Genomic DNA, 13,057 nt, shown 5'->3' with positions numbered 1-13,057 from the left:
AAAACCGCCTGCAGCTTAGAATCGAGTGCAAAGTAAGCGGAAGTTCTGAAAAATGTTGGTAGGTGCCGCCACAACTAACTTCTGCCGTCGAATATATGTAGCGCTACAAAGGCATGCTTTGAAGGCACAAAGATAAATACTGGCACCAAAACCTCTGTGTCAGTAAAAAAAAAGTGGAAGATGAGCTTTTTTCTCCGCCATGAGTTTCAGCCACTGCATTTTCATACATTATCCAACGAAGTAAATACAAATTCCATATTGTTCATCTTCGAATGTAGCAGGCTAGCAGCATTTCAATGTACTATTAAAATCCGACTTGCAAGACTTTGGGATGTTTGTCAATATGGCCAACTCTACGTTCTGAATTTTTTCCTACCTGTGAGAAGAGATGGTTGCTACTGGGAACTTTTATGAATTGTCAATCACATGCAGTATTCTCTTCACCATAAGAATAATATGAATATAAACATTTTGCGATGTATTCTTTCGTATTTGCTGCTATCTCATTTAAATCCTGTCTGCCTAATAAAATACGAAACTAGAGTGAGACAACAGGAAACACGGAAGAATATACATGTCATGTCATGTTTATGTTCGTATTATTCTTATGCCGAATAGTGATACAGTCAGAAATAAAGCATGGCAATTGACTAGATTTTTAAATCTAAGATGACTCTAATTTCTGTGCAGAATGTAATGTACTAAAGAGTCGCCTGCAAAGATTTTCAAACGGAGAAAAATTTTCGCTAAACTCTCATTCAGAACATCTTCTACCATACGCAATCTGTTATTTGGTTCTTGTTGATCATTATCAAAGAAATCAGCAGTTAAGTAACAACAAATAGCAGTCTCTTGCCATTGTTTCGCTAATGAGAAGATTCCTCTCTTTTTTTTAATTGCAAGCGGTGGTAGCGTGCACAAAAGCAAGCCATGCCGCAAGCGGCGACAGGCCATAAACACTCATCATCAGAATGCGACCATCAATCCATGACACAGTACAGTAATGCATCTTCAGCTTAGAGTGATGTAAACACCTATAACAAAGAGAACGGCACTTATCAGATCAAAGAAAAATAAGCAATCAAATCAAACCAGATGAAGCACGTGAAAAAGGAAGGGTACCCATATAAATACGGACGGAGCGCCTGGCGCATAGCAATGGCTACCTGGCAAAGCTTAACCGCTAAGCTTACGACTCGAACCAAACTACTGTAGCTGTATCGTCATTCATTCTACCTAAATTGTATCTCACATTACAATGGACCAACTCTGCTTCGATTTGGAGGTGCGGCCTAAAACTTTTCTCTCCCGTTGAATTTCGAGTCTCAAATTTCAGGTGCGGCTTAGATTTGGGAAAATTTTTTTTCCTTGATTTAGAGTCTCATTTTTCAGGTGCGGCTTAGATTCAAGTGCGGCTTAGATTCGAGTAAATACGGTACACATAGAAATGCTCAACAGTATCCTAGGTTCAATGGTTTCTTCTTCCGGGAAAATGACAGATAGGTGGGGGAATTTATAAAGAAAAGGCAGATCACTCAGAATCCAGGATGAAATGGACAACAGGTATGTCACTCTCAGTCTAGGGTCTGTGTGACGTTTTAACCTTGGCCAACCTATCTCTCTCTGTCCTCTACGACGAAGAAACTATTAGTTCTGAAAACTAGGACAATGTTTCCAGAGTTAATTTTTCACTCTGCAGCAGAGCATCTGCTGATACAGACTTGGCAGATTAAAACTGTCTCCCAGACTGGAACTCAAACACAGGACCTAAGTTTTGAAGGTAGGAAATGAATTCCTGGTGAAGGTAAAGTTGTTTGAATACATCATGAGTCATGCTTGGATAGCATAGTTGGTAGAGCAACTACCCATGAAATGCAAAGGTCCTGTGTTTAGGTCCCCATGTGGCACACAGATTTATCCTGCCAGGAAGTTTCATATGATGGTCTTTTCTACATGCCTGCAGAATTTCAGCTCCTGAAGGTAAGCTCTAGCCAGCAATTCTGTCTCAGTTTGATAATTTCCTTGAGTGAATTTTTCTTCTGATACTACAGATATACAAGATTTGGCAAACTGCAATTAATACACAGTTCACTATGGCGAAAGAGAGAGAAGGTCAAATTTCGTTTTCTGGAAGTACAGATATTTAGAAAAACTGAGGGAACTTTAGAACACCAAGTCTACAGAAAGTCCAATCCACCAGTACATACCTTAACAGAAATTCCTATCATCATCACGAACAGAAAAGAGGAGTTATCAAAACATCAGTGGACCACACTAAAAGAATCTGTGAGCCACAGTACTATCAGCTAAATTATTGGACAGCTGCCTTTATAAGCATCAGCTATACCAACAGATAGATAAATAGGGCACTACACCCTGAAAGATCTTGAGCTTCAAATGAAAAATTACCAACTAAAGGGAAGTTTTTCTCCCATTTGTAAAATCAGTCAAAGATCGTATCAGCGGAAAACTCAGAAGACATGGTGCTGACACAGTGTTTAAACCAGCAAGACATGTCCTTAAATTTTTAAACACAGCTATGGACCTATGCCTGCCGCTTGCCACAGCTGGAGTGTATAAAAGACCTTGCGGGATGCGAAAGCTGTTTTCAACTACCCTCCCGACCTGGTACAGAAGCAAATAACCAGAGCCACTTCCTCATCCCCTCAAACCCAGAACCTCCCACAGAAGAACCACAAAAGTGCCCCATTTGTAACAGGATACTTTCCGGGACTGGATGAGACTCTGAATGTGGCTCCCCAGCAGGGATACAACTTCCTCAAATCCTGCCCTGAAATGAGATCCATCCTTCATGAAGTCCTCCCCACTCCACCAAGAGTATCTTTCCGCCGTCCACCTAACCTTCGTAAGCTGTTAGTTCATCCCTATGAAATCCCCAAACCACCTTCCCTACCCTCTGGCTCCTATCCTTGTAACCGCCCCCGGTGTAAAACCTGTCCCATGCACCCCCCCCCCCCCCCCACCACCACCTACTCCAGTCCTGTAACCCGGAAGGTGTACACGATCAAAGGCAGAGCCACGTGTGAAAGCACCCACGTGATTTACCAACTGACTTGCATACACTGTAAAGCTTTCTATGTGGGAATGACCAGCAACAAACTGTCCATTCGCATGAATGGACACAGGCAGACAGTGTTTGTTGGTAATGAGGATCACCCTGTGGCTAAACATGCCTTGGTGCACGGCCAGCACATCTTGGCGCAGTGTTACACCGTCCGGGTTATCTGGATACTTCCCACTAACACCAACCTGTCAGAACTCCGGAGATGGGAACTTGCCCTTCAGTATATCCTCTCTTCTCGTTATCCGCCAGGCCTCAACCTCCACTAATTTCAAGTTGCCGCCGCTCATACCTCACCTGTCTTTCAACAACATCTTTGCCTCTTTACTTCCGCCTCGACTGACATCTCGGCCCAAACTCTTTGCCTTTAAAAATGTCTGCTTGTGTCTGTGTATGTGTGGCTGGATATGGGTGTGTGTGCGAGTGTATACCTGTCCTTTTTCCCCCCTAAGGTAAGTCTTTCCACTCCCGGGATTGGAATGACTCCTTACCCTCTCCCTTAAAACCCACATCCTTTCATCTTTCCTTCTCCTTCCCTCTTACACAAACATACACACAAAATTCTAGCTTTCGCAACCAATGGTTGCCTCGTCAGGAAAGAGGGAAGGAGAGGGAAAGACGAAAGGATGTGGGTTTTAAGGGAGAGGGTAAGGAGTCATTCCAATCCCGGGAGTGGAAAGACTTACCTTGGGGGGAAAAAAGGACGGGTATACACTCGCGCACACACACACATATCCATACACACATATACAGACCCAAGCAGACATATTCAAAGACCACGAACTGCGGACATGAAACACTGAGCAACTGGGTTTATTACATTTCACGCACTTGTATACCGTTATTCTGTTCAGTGTGTAGGGACATTAACAAAGGTTTTTTCTCTTTTCTAGCTCGTCGCTTTTTCCCCTTTTTGTTGGATCACCATCTCGCTGCTCTTCACCCAAAATATTTGAAATAGTTTTCCTAAGTTCATATGTTAAGTTTGGAATCTGAAGCCTTCTCTGTATATGTCTTCTGATTAAGCTCATTCCTATGCTTTTCATGAACAGTTCAGTTCAGAATCTTGACATTGTACCCTTATGTAAATATGTAACATACACATTTGCACAGCTCTGCTCACAGATATTAAAAAGTAAAATATTGCCAGTGGTCACCTGCTCATTCACCAGTTAGCTGAGTAGTTGCTGTACTTCACGTTCAGAGCCTCTACGCCAGATTTCTTGGCATTACGGAAATTAATAATTTTCGGTTTGTTGCTTTTTTCATCGGTATATGCAGAATTGTGCATTAAAGAAAGCATTATAACTGCCTTAAGACTTCTTTGGAACAAAATACAATAGTGTAAGATCGTTACTGAAATATTAAATACTGGAGCCCACTTCTTTCTTTGGGTCGAGAAGAAACTCTTTTGGAACTTCTCTTTTGTTGGAGTTCCACAATACATCAACTTGTTTTTTAGCAGCTCCTTACACAATTCAAAGGAGGAAAACCAATTGTTTGCTGTGCTATTCCTGTTTGTTCCGTATATAGATCTGGAAAGATGAATCGCAGGCTGGGTTGGCTTTTGGAACTTTTCTCCTTCTTCTGATAGTGTTGCTTCATTGCTATCTTTCACCTTATAATGATATGTGTGCATTTATGAGATATAACCTTTATGCATATTTAAGAGGTTTCTTGGGCATATATATTCTGAATCAGCATCTGCTGCTAAACGGGATTAGATTCTCATCAACATACATATGAGCTCCGATGGAGTATATCTTCTGACAGTTAGAAATAAAGACGTTGAAAATGTTAGACACAGCTGCTATGGGTCATCTATTTTCCTTTGTTAGCGAGTAGATACACCATCACATTTGAGAGCCTGCAGTAAAACTTAACATCATTTTAGAGACATGGTTACACAAGAAATGGAATGTCCACTACAATCATTTGCAAAAAGTGATTCCGATATTTCACCTCCAGACTTGAAAATGGAATATAGAACCATCAAACCGATCCACACCTCAATTTCAGTCTTCTCTGTATGTTTATAACTGGAGAAGAAGGATTCTTTAATTTATTCCTTTTGGTATGTACTGCAATCTCGTCAAAAATCCCAGTGCTGTAAAACAAACACCATATTCCCTCTGGCCCTGGATCATTACGTAACATCAGTTGGGGCCTAACCATAACCACAAACCAATTTTTACTATATTTTTCTGTGGTTTCTTCGTACCACAAATGGGTGCTCTGACACTCCAAGTGAAACAGTTCATAAACATTTCATCTTGGCATGGTAAGGTATGCCAGTTTTAGTGTCATCATTTCCTCTATTCTCAAGTGAGTCAGTAGGTGATCTTCAGGAACATAAAAATCATCTGAATGATAACAATCATCACTCTTCTCGAACTGGTATGAAGCCAATGTACCGTTCTTTTACTTCTTTGTAACACATCAGGTACACCCCCGCCCCCCCCACTAGTAGCCAAGTATAAATAATTAGATATTTGGAAAATAAGGAATATAACAGAAAAAATGTACTTGTTTAAAGTAATATCTGTCCATGAAATGAAGGAAAATTCTTAGTTTTACAGTAATATCCACCTCAGAGACAATTGGGCTGACTTGTGGGGGCAAGTAAAACAATACTATCACGGAAAGGAAACAATGACATTCATACAATAATAAGTTCAACTCACGACTGAAGCATAACAGAAATATCAGATCAAATTAACAATGCAATATGCCAACAAAGCATTGAGAAATTTTATATTCACCTATGACATGGATGTAACTGACTAAGGGTGAGACAGCGGTCTGATGAAGTCATGAACTGAACATTGCCGGGATACATATAAACAGTTCAGCTTGCTGGGCTTCTTTGAGATTGTAGCTCCTTTCTGAGATGTAATAGCCCGTTATATTTCCAGCATTGGAAAATGAAATGTCAGGCACAGAAATATGCCATAGTTAGTACTGTATGCAAGACATGTAACCACATATAACAAATACTTTCCACTGACAAAAGCCCTGTTATAGTGAATGGGCACTTTTTAAACAATTTATTCAATCGACAACAAGTAAAATTTTAGGTCAAAAAACTGGTACTAAAGCCCAGACTAATTTCTCTGGCTTCAAAATTAGGGAACAACCACTTTGTGCTACCAACACTACAGAAGAAACTGAATACTTGGCAATCATGCTTTGTGACACACGAGAAACTTGGATGTTGGTTGCCTTCCATACAACAGTTATGACTGAGATGATAAAGATGACCAATTAAGTAATCCAGAAATTGCAACTTGTTGCTTAAGACTCAGGTAAGGGGCAGCTGAACTCTGCCACATGCTACTGAGCTCAACTGAATCGGCCATAAGAAAAAGAAATTATACAGAAAGTCCATTTTTCAGAATTTGGATTTGTGCATTTTAATATATTAAAATATTATGTCAACAGCAGAATGCCATGCGTTTCTCATACAAAAACTTGCAGAGATGTATGCTACTGAACATGGGAAATTTACATAGCAGAACCGTCTTATCATATAAATTGGAACATTATTTACTTTGATGGAGTTTTTTATGGAGTAAAGCTTTGAATGCAAAACATACAAATCAACATTATGTGCAGTACTATATTTGTGACTTACCACACAAAGAAAAATTATTGCCTACTGTCAACTAAATAACAAAGATGGGAAAAATACTGCCAAAATATATGTATGTGAGGAGAAAAAAGTTTACACTTCTAATGTCACCTATGCTGGTACAAATCCCTGTACAATGAGAAAGATGGAAAATACATGCAACACATGTACACAGTACTATTTCTGATTTTGAACTCACTTTCTAGGTGAATTACAGCACTGACAAACTTAGAGACTTAGCATTTCAGGTGTTACAATATATATATTTCTTACAGGAAATACAAAAAGAAATGAAAACACAGTAAACATCCAGCCAATCAAACAAAGCTATTTATATCTGTTTGTAATAAATACCATCACAGCCGAATCGCCAAAATAATCAGTTCAGAGTGAGTCAGGCCTCTCACGTAATACAGTTGCTAACAGATATCTATTTACAGTGTATAATAAATATCTGAAATGTAACTAACCCTTTGATGTGCTGCTACATTGTCAGGGGGGAAGAAGTTTAAAAGTCTCTATTAACTACCTGGATCTTCTTTCACCCACTGTATTTATTGTGTCTATGTAATTAATTGCCTGGATCTTTCTACACTCACAGTATTTGTTTTGTCTTGTCAGGAAAAAGACCAGGTGTCTTTATTGCAAAACTCCAGAAATATTAGCACAAGGTGAGGCAGGCTGTGTGGATAACTGAGTATATGGTGGCAGCCTGAACTTGTGACACTCAGTGCCCAGTGCACAAACTTCGTTTTTCAGAAATGAACTATTGTTCCACTTTTGATGAACTGTTAGTTTATTCTTCTTTAGAAGTACAGAGATTTTGATATTTAGGCACATTCCTTGTTCTTTAAATGTTACATACCTGTAGCAGTTAAAACATTAACCCTTTCACTTCTGCGGGTGTACCCCTGTTGCACACACTCTTGAGCGTTGCAACCATTGGTGTGTGTGTGTGTGTGTGTGTGTGTGTGTGTGTGTGTGTGTAAGTAATAGGAGAGGGTATGTCCTAACTCCTATTGCCCAAAAGAAAACTACAAACTGACAATTAAGTTGTAGAACCAACTGACGAGATTTTTCATTTACAACAACTGAAAACAGTGACTAGATAGCAAAAAAAGGAAGAAGAAGAAGAATAAAAATGGTCTGGAGAGACTTCAGCAAACTAAATAAGACTTTCAAAACTATGTATCAAAACAATCTTACAAAATTACAATCATGACAGGTTTTCTGGTTTTATAGTGAAACATGGACTTTTGATGCAAAAACAGTAAAAACAGTTTTTCAGTGAGAAATGGAGATACATACAGTATATTGGCAATTGCTTGGAGAGACAGGAAAATAGAAATGAATCAGAGCACAGCAGAGTGGTACACATAATTATTATTGTAACGGAAATGAAATTGCCAAGGGTAGCACATGTAGCCTACAAAATTGATGGCAGATAGATTTGTTACTGGATCCCAATACATAAGGAAGTAACATACACACACAAAACAGGGGTACTACAGATGCATATTGCTGAAAACCAAAGTGTTGTGGAAAGTCCATACAAGGCTTTTATCCAACAATGGATGTCAAATAGCTGCTGCTGTTTATATAATATGAATCACATTCGATTCACACGGAGAGGGGTCTTCGGGAATTGGAAATAAGTTCAAGATGTACATTTTATTTGAATGCAATACAACAGAATCCGTGGGCTGTATTATCACAAACCACCAATCCTTCCATCACACCCAAGAATCAACTATGAAATTGTACTCCTCCTCCATCACCCAATATCTGACTCCAGATCCTTCCCACTGCTCTTGAAGTGGTGTTCAGTCACCCTGGGCCATCTGGATCCTTTCTTCCACCAGCAGCTTTTCTGAACTAGGCAGATAGGAGTTATCCTACAAACATATCGTTCACTTCCTTAATGGTCCTGTCCTCAATTTCTGGTAAGCCACTGTTACCAAACCCTCCAAGCAACAGTTTCCCCTTCCTCTGTCCTGCCACTCCTCCTAATTCGTGTCAGCAGGTCACCTTCAGTGTGTGCCACTCTCCACAGGCTCTGAAAAGCGTGCATTGCATGCCTAGACAGAGCACCTGCTATCTGTCCACCCACATTCCTGGCCAGTACGCCGGATGTCTCCTCCCAAGCTGCTATCCACCCTCCCCCAACCCCTCTACCTGTCTCCCACCTCTCTCACCTTCTACTGACCCTGCCCTAACCTAGTTCATACACTGAAATGCAGCACTGGCACTGTGCATCCAGATGGCACCATGTAGGGGCGGTATGTGTGTGCGTGCACAGGAATGTGTGTGTATTCTATTTCAAAAAGCCTCCAAAATCTATTGAGTTTTCTTTCTTTTTTTGTATGCCCATCGGCAATTTAACATTTCTGTCTTTATTCCTAAAGTGAATTATAAGCACTTCAAAAGCTCCAAGGTCCAAGTCTACATACTGCATGGTTTCACGTCTCTTGACACAAGCATATTTTGGAGCTTCCAGCAAACATATGAAAATAAATAGCCCACCTGTGCCACTGTGACTACTATTAAAACCGTCGGCACCACTAGTCAACTCTTACAAAAGCAAAGCATCCGTCACAAAAATAAGGGAAAGGCAGCCACTTACGTAAAGAGGACTGGTGTGTGGCACACAGGAACATACGATATAAAACAGTTAACACTAGCTTTCGACTTCCTGCTCTTTTTCTGCTAAGAGTACACACATTCACATTCGCAACCACACAGACATCTACACGTGTGTGCATGTTTGGGTGTTTGTATGGTTGCATGTGTGAATATGTGTACTCTTACTAGAATAAGAGAAAGAGCTCAAAAGCCAGTGTTAAATGTTTTCTATTATGTGTTTGTGTGAGCCATTCACCAGTGCTCTGTAGGCAAGTGGTTGCGTTTCTCTATTTTATATGTTTTTCCATCCAGGAATTTCCATTATTGGTATGCAAAGTACCTACAAATTACAATCTTTTGACAAGTGTGTCTGCACCTTGGCTTTCATTCAAGGTGAGTGATGGTCTTTGCTCTCAATTATTCTTCATCTAAGATTCTCCATAATTACAATTTTGTTGATTAATTCATATAATATTTGCTCAAAGTTGTGTGTGTGTGGGTACACACACATGTGTGTGTGTGTGTGTGTGTGTGTGTGTGTGTGTGTGTGTGTGTGTGCGTGTGTGTGAGAGAGAGAGAGAGAGAGAGAGAGAGAGAGAGAGAGAGAAATACTGATACCTTATAACACAGCACAAGTGTGTCCGTATGCAGCTTCTGGTTACGAAGCACTTCTGCATGTTGCAGAGCTGTATCACGTGCTTTCTCTTGTAACTGTTCTACTTGCTGTTGCAGAGTCGAAACTGTGCTTAAGAGTTCCTGAACTTGATCTGCACTTTGTGCACGCTCCTGTCGGACTGATGACAGTTCTTGCTCCAATAAAGCTATCTCTGTGCTGTAAAACATTTTCAGAACAATGAATTCTGAATGCACAAACAAGAATAAGCACATTTATTTAAACATAAAATTATGTTCTATCCAGCATAAATGATTGGAAACTCAATCTAAAATTAAAAGGTTTCAAATGTGGAATATGATGCAAAGGAGAGAGGGAGGAATAATAATTTGAAAGTGAGGTAATGAAAGCAATCTTGTTTCACACAAGATAAAATTCCGTCTCTTCTCAAGATGCAAAAGAAGTATGCTCTAACTTTGAAAGATTTGTCTGAAAAGTATATGTTTACTGTGGGAGAAAGAATTATACTTTTTCTGCTCTGAACATTCCCCAAACTGATGAAATATTTCAAATGTCCAGTAGTAGCAAAAGTGTTTCCTAAGCTTTGATGAAATCCACATTGAAGGTCACTTGAGTTATGGTTCATCTAACAATCTGATACTCACTGTGTGGACATAACAGAGAGTTCAGGGTTTAATGTCCCACTGACAAAACGGTCATTAGAGACAGAGAACAAGATTGGTTGGTTGGTTTGAGAATTAAAGGGACCAAACTGCATAGGTCATCGGTCCCTTGTTTCATAAACACACAGAGCACAGTGAAACCATTCGAAGCACAAGATAAAAACTCCAGGGAAAGAAAATCCCCAAGGTCAATAATAAAGAAACATGGAAAACGGAGCACAGCAATAGAAACAACAAAGAGAAGAAAGGTAGAAAGAATTAAAATTGTACAGCAGAGGATCGTGGCTGCCTGATCACGAAAATAATAGGACGAGCCAGCCACTCTGCAACACGTTAAAACCTCCAGCCTAAAAGACTAGGGTGGAGTCGAATTAAAACACAAAACTAAGGAAAAGATACAGCGCAAAAGAGGGTGATGTAATAAAATTACATCACCCTGCCATAGAGACATTGTCACCTAAAAGAGATGATAAATCACCCTGGAGATTAAAAGCACGCCTGAGAGCGGTTAAAAGAAGACATTCCAACAACAGATGGGCCACCGTCATGGTTGCACCACAGCGACAACGAGGGGTGTCCTCTCGATGCAGCAGATGACCATGCGTCAGCCAGGAGTGACCAATGCGGAGCCTACAGAGAATAACAGAATCCCTGCGAGAGGCCCGCATGGAGGAACCCCACATGGTCGTGGTCTCCTTTACACGCTGCAGCTTGTTGGGTACAGACAGAGTGCGCCATTCGTCTGCCCACATCCCAAAGACCCGACGGCGTAACACCGATCGTAGATCAGTGGCCGGGAGGCCAATCTCCAACGGCAGTTTGCGGGTGGCTGCTTTAGCTAACTTGTCGGCGTGTTCGTTTCCCGCTATCCCAACGTGTCCCGGGGTCCATATGAACACCACTGAACGTCCACGCTGTTCAAGAGCACGAACGGACTCCTGGATGGCAACAACAATGGGATGGCATGGGTAGCACTGGTCAAGAGCCTGCAGACTACTGAGAGAGTCACTGCAAATGACAAAAGACTCTCCAGTGCTGGTACGAATACGCTCAAGGGCACGAAAAATAGCCGTTAGCTCTGTGGTGTAAACACTGCAGCCGTCCGGCAAGGAGCGCTGGTCTACATAGTCCGCATGAGCATAAGCGTACCCCACACGGCCATCAACCATTGAGCCATCTGTATAGATAGCCTCCGAATCGCGGGATGCGTCGAGGAGAGCAAGAAATTGGCGGCGCAAGACTGCAGGAGGAACTGAATCCTTTTGCCATTGTGAGAGCTCCAGCCGAAGCTGCGGCCGACGAATACACCAAGGTGGTGTATGTTGGTGGACCTGAAAAGCAGATGGAAGAGGCAAAGACTCGAGGTCACTAAGGAGTGACCGAACACGGATCCCAATGGTATGGCCCGATCGAGGCCGCCGGTGTGGGGTATGGACTGCCGCATTGACGAAAAGAAGACGGTAGTTAGGGTGACGAGGCAAACAACGAACGTGGGCAGCATAGTTGGCTAAGAGTTGTAGACGCCGAATGTGGAGCGGAGGAACCCCAGCCTCAGCAAGTAGGCTATTAACAGGACTGGTGCGGAATGCTCCTGTCGCTTGTCGAACCCCACAGTGGCGAACGGGGTCCAGCAGTTGCAACGCTGAGGGCGACGCTGAGCCATACGCCACATTCCCATAATCCAGTCGGGAAAGCACAAGGGCTTTGTAGAGCTGCAGCAGCGTGTTACGATCTGCACCCCAAGTTGTGTTGCTCAGGCAGCGGAGGGCATTCAGATGCTGGCAGCACTGACGCTTGAGCTGACGAATATGTGGAAGCCAAGTAAGCCGGGCATCGAACAGCAATCCCAGAAAACGGTAAGTGTCAACAACCCTGAGCATAGCATCCTGAAGATAGAGCTCAGGGTGGGGATGGACAGTTCGACGCCGACAAAAGTGCATAACACAAGTCTTCGCAGGAGAAAACTGAAACCCATGGGCTAGGGCCCACGCCTGCGCCTTGCGTATGGCTCCCTGCAACCGACGTTCTGCAACACCAATGGTGGAGGAGCTGAAAAAGATGCAGAAATCGTCAGCATATAACATGGGTGAGACAGACGACCCTACTGCTGCTGCAAGGCCATTAATGGCCACAAGGAAAAGGGGCACGCTCAATACAGAGCCCTGTGGAACGCCGTTCTCCTGGATATGAAGTGAACTATGGGACTATGGGATGTGCCAATTTAAACGCGGAATGTCCGAACGGATAAAAAATTCTGAATAAAAATGGGGAGAGAGCCCCGGAGACCCCACCCGTGCAACGTGGCAAGAATATGGTGCCGCCACGTCGTGTCATATGCTCTGGAGAGGTCGAAAAAGACGGAGACGAGGTGTTGGCGCCTGGAAAAAGCAGTGCGGATTGCAGACTCGAGGAAGACCAAAGTATCG

The 13,057-nt window shown here is 42.1% G+C and overlaps 1 protein-coding gene across 1 annotated transcript in view; it reads right to left on the bottom strand.

Moving 5' to 3' along the window:
- LOC126237005 (GRIP and coiled-coil domain-containing protein 2-like) overlaps nucleotides 1–13,057 on the bottom strand; it is a 323,096-nt gene that overhangs the window by 74,081 nt on the left and 235,958 nt on the right. The window contains exon 16 of the mRNA XM_049946730.1: nucleotides 9,954–10,167. Within this exon, the coding sequence (XP_049802687.1) occupies nucleotides 9,954–10,167 (214 nt within the window). The remainder of the gene's footprint in view (nucleotides 1–9,953; nucleotides 10,168–13,057) is intronic.

The sequence above is a fragment of the Schistocerca nitens genome, chromosome 2 (genome assembly GCF_023898315.1).
Source record: "Schistocerca nitens isolate TAMUIC-IGC-003100 chromosome 2, iqSchNite1.1, whole genome shotgun sequence".
Taxonomy (NCBI): domain Eukaryota; kingdom Metazoa; phylum Arthropoda; class Insecta; order Orthoptera; family Acrididae; genus Schistocerca; species Schistocerca nitens.
This window is presented reverse-complemented; position numbering and strand designations above follow the sequence as displayed.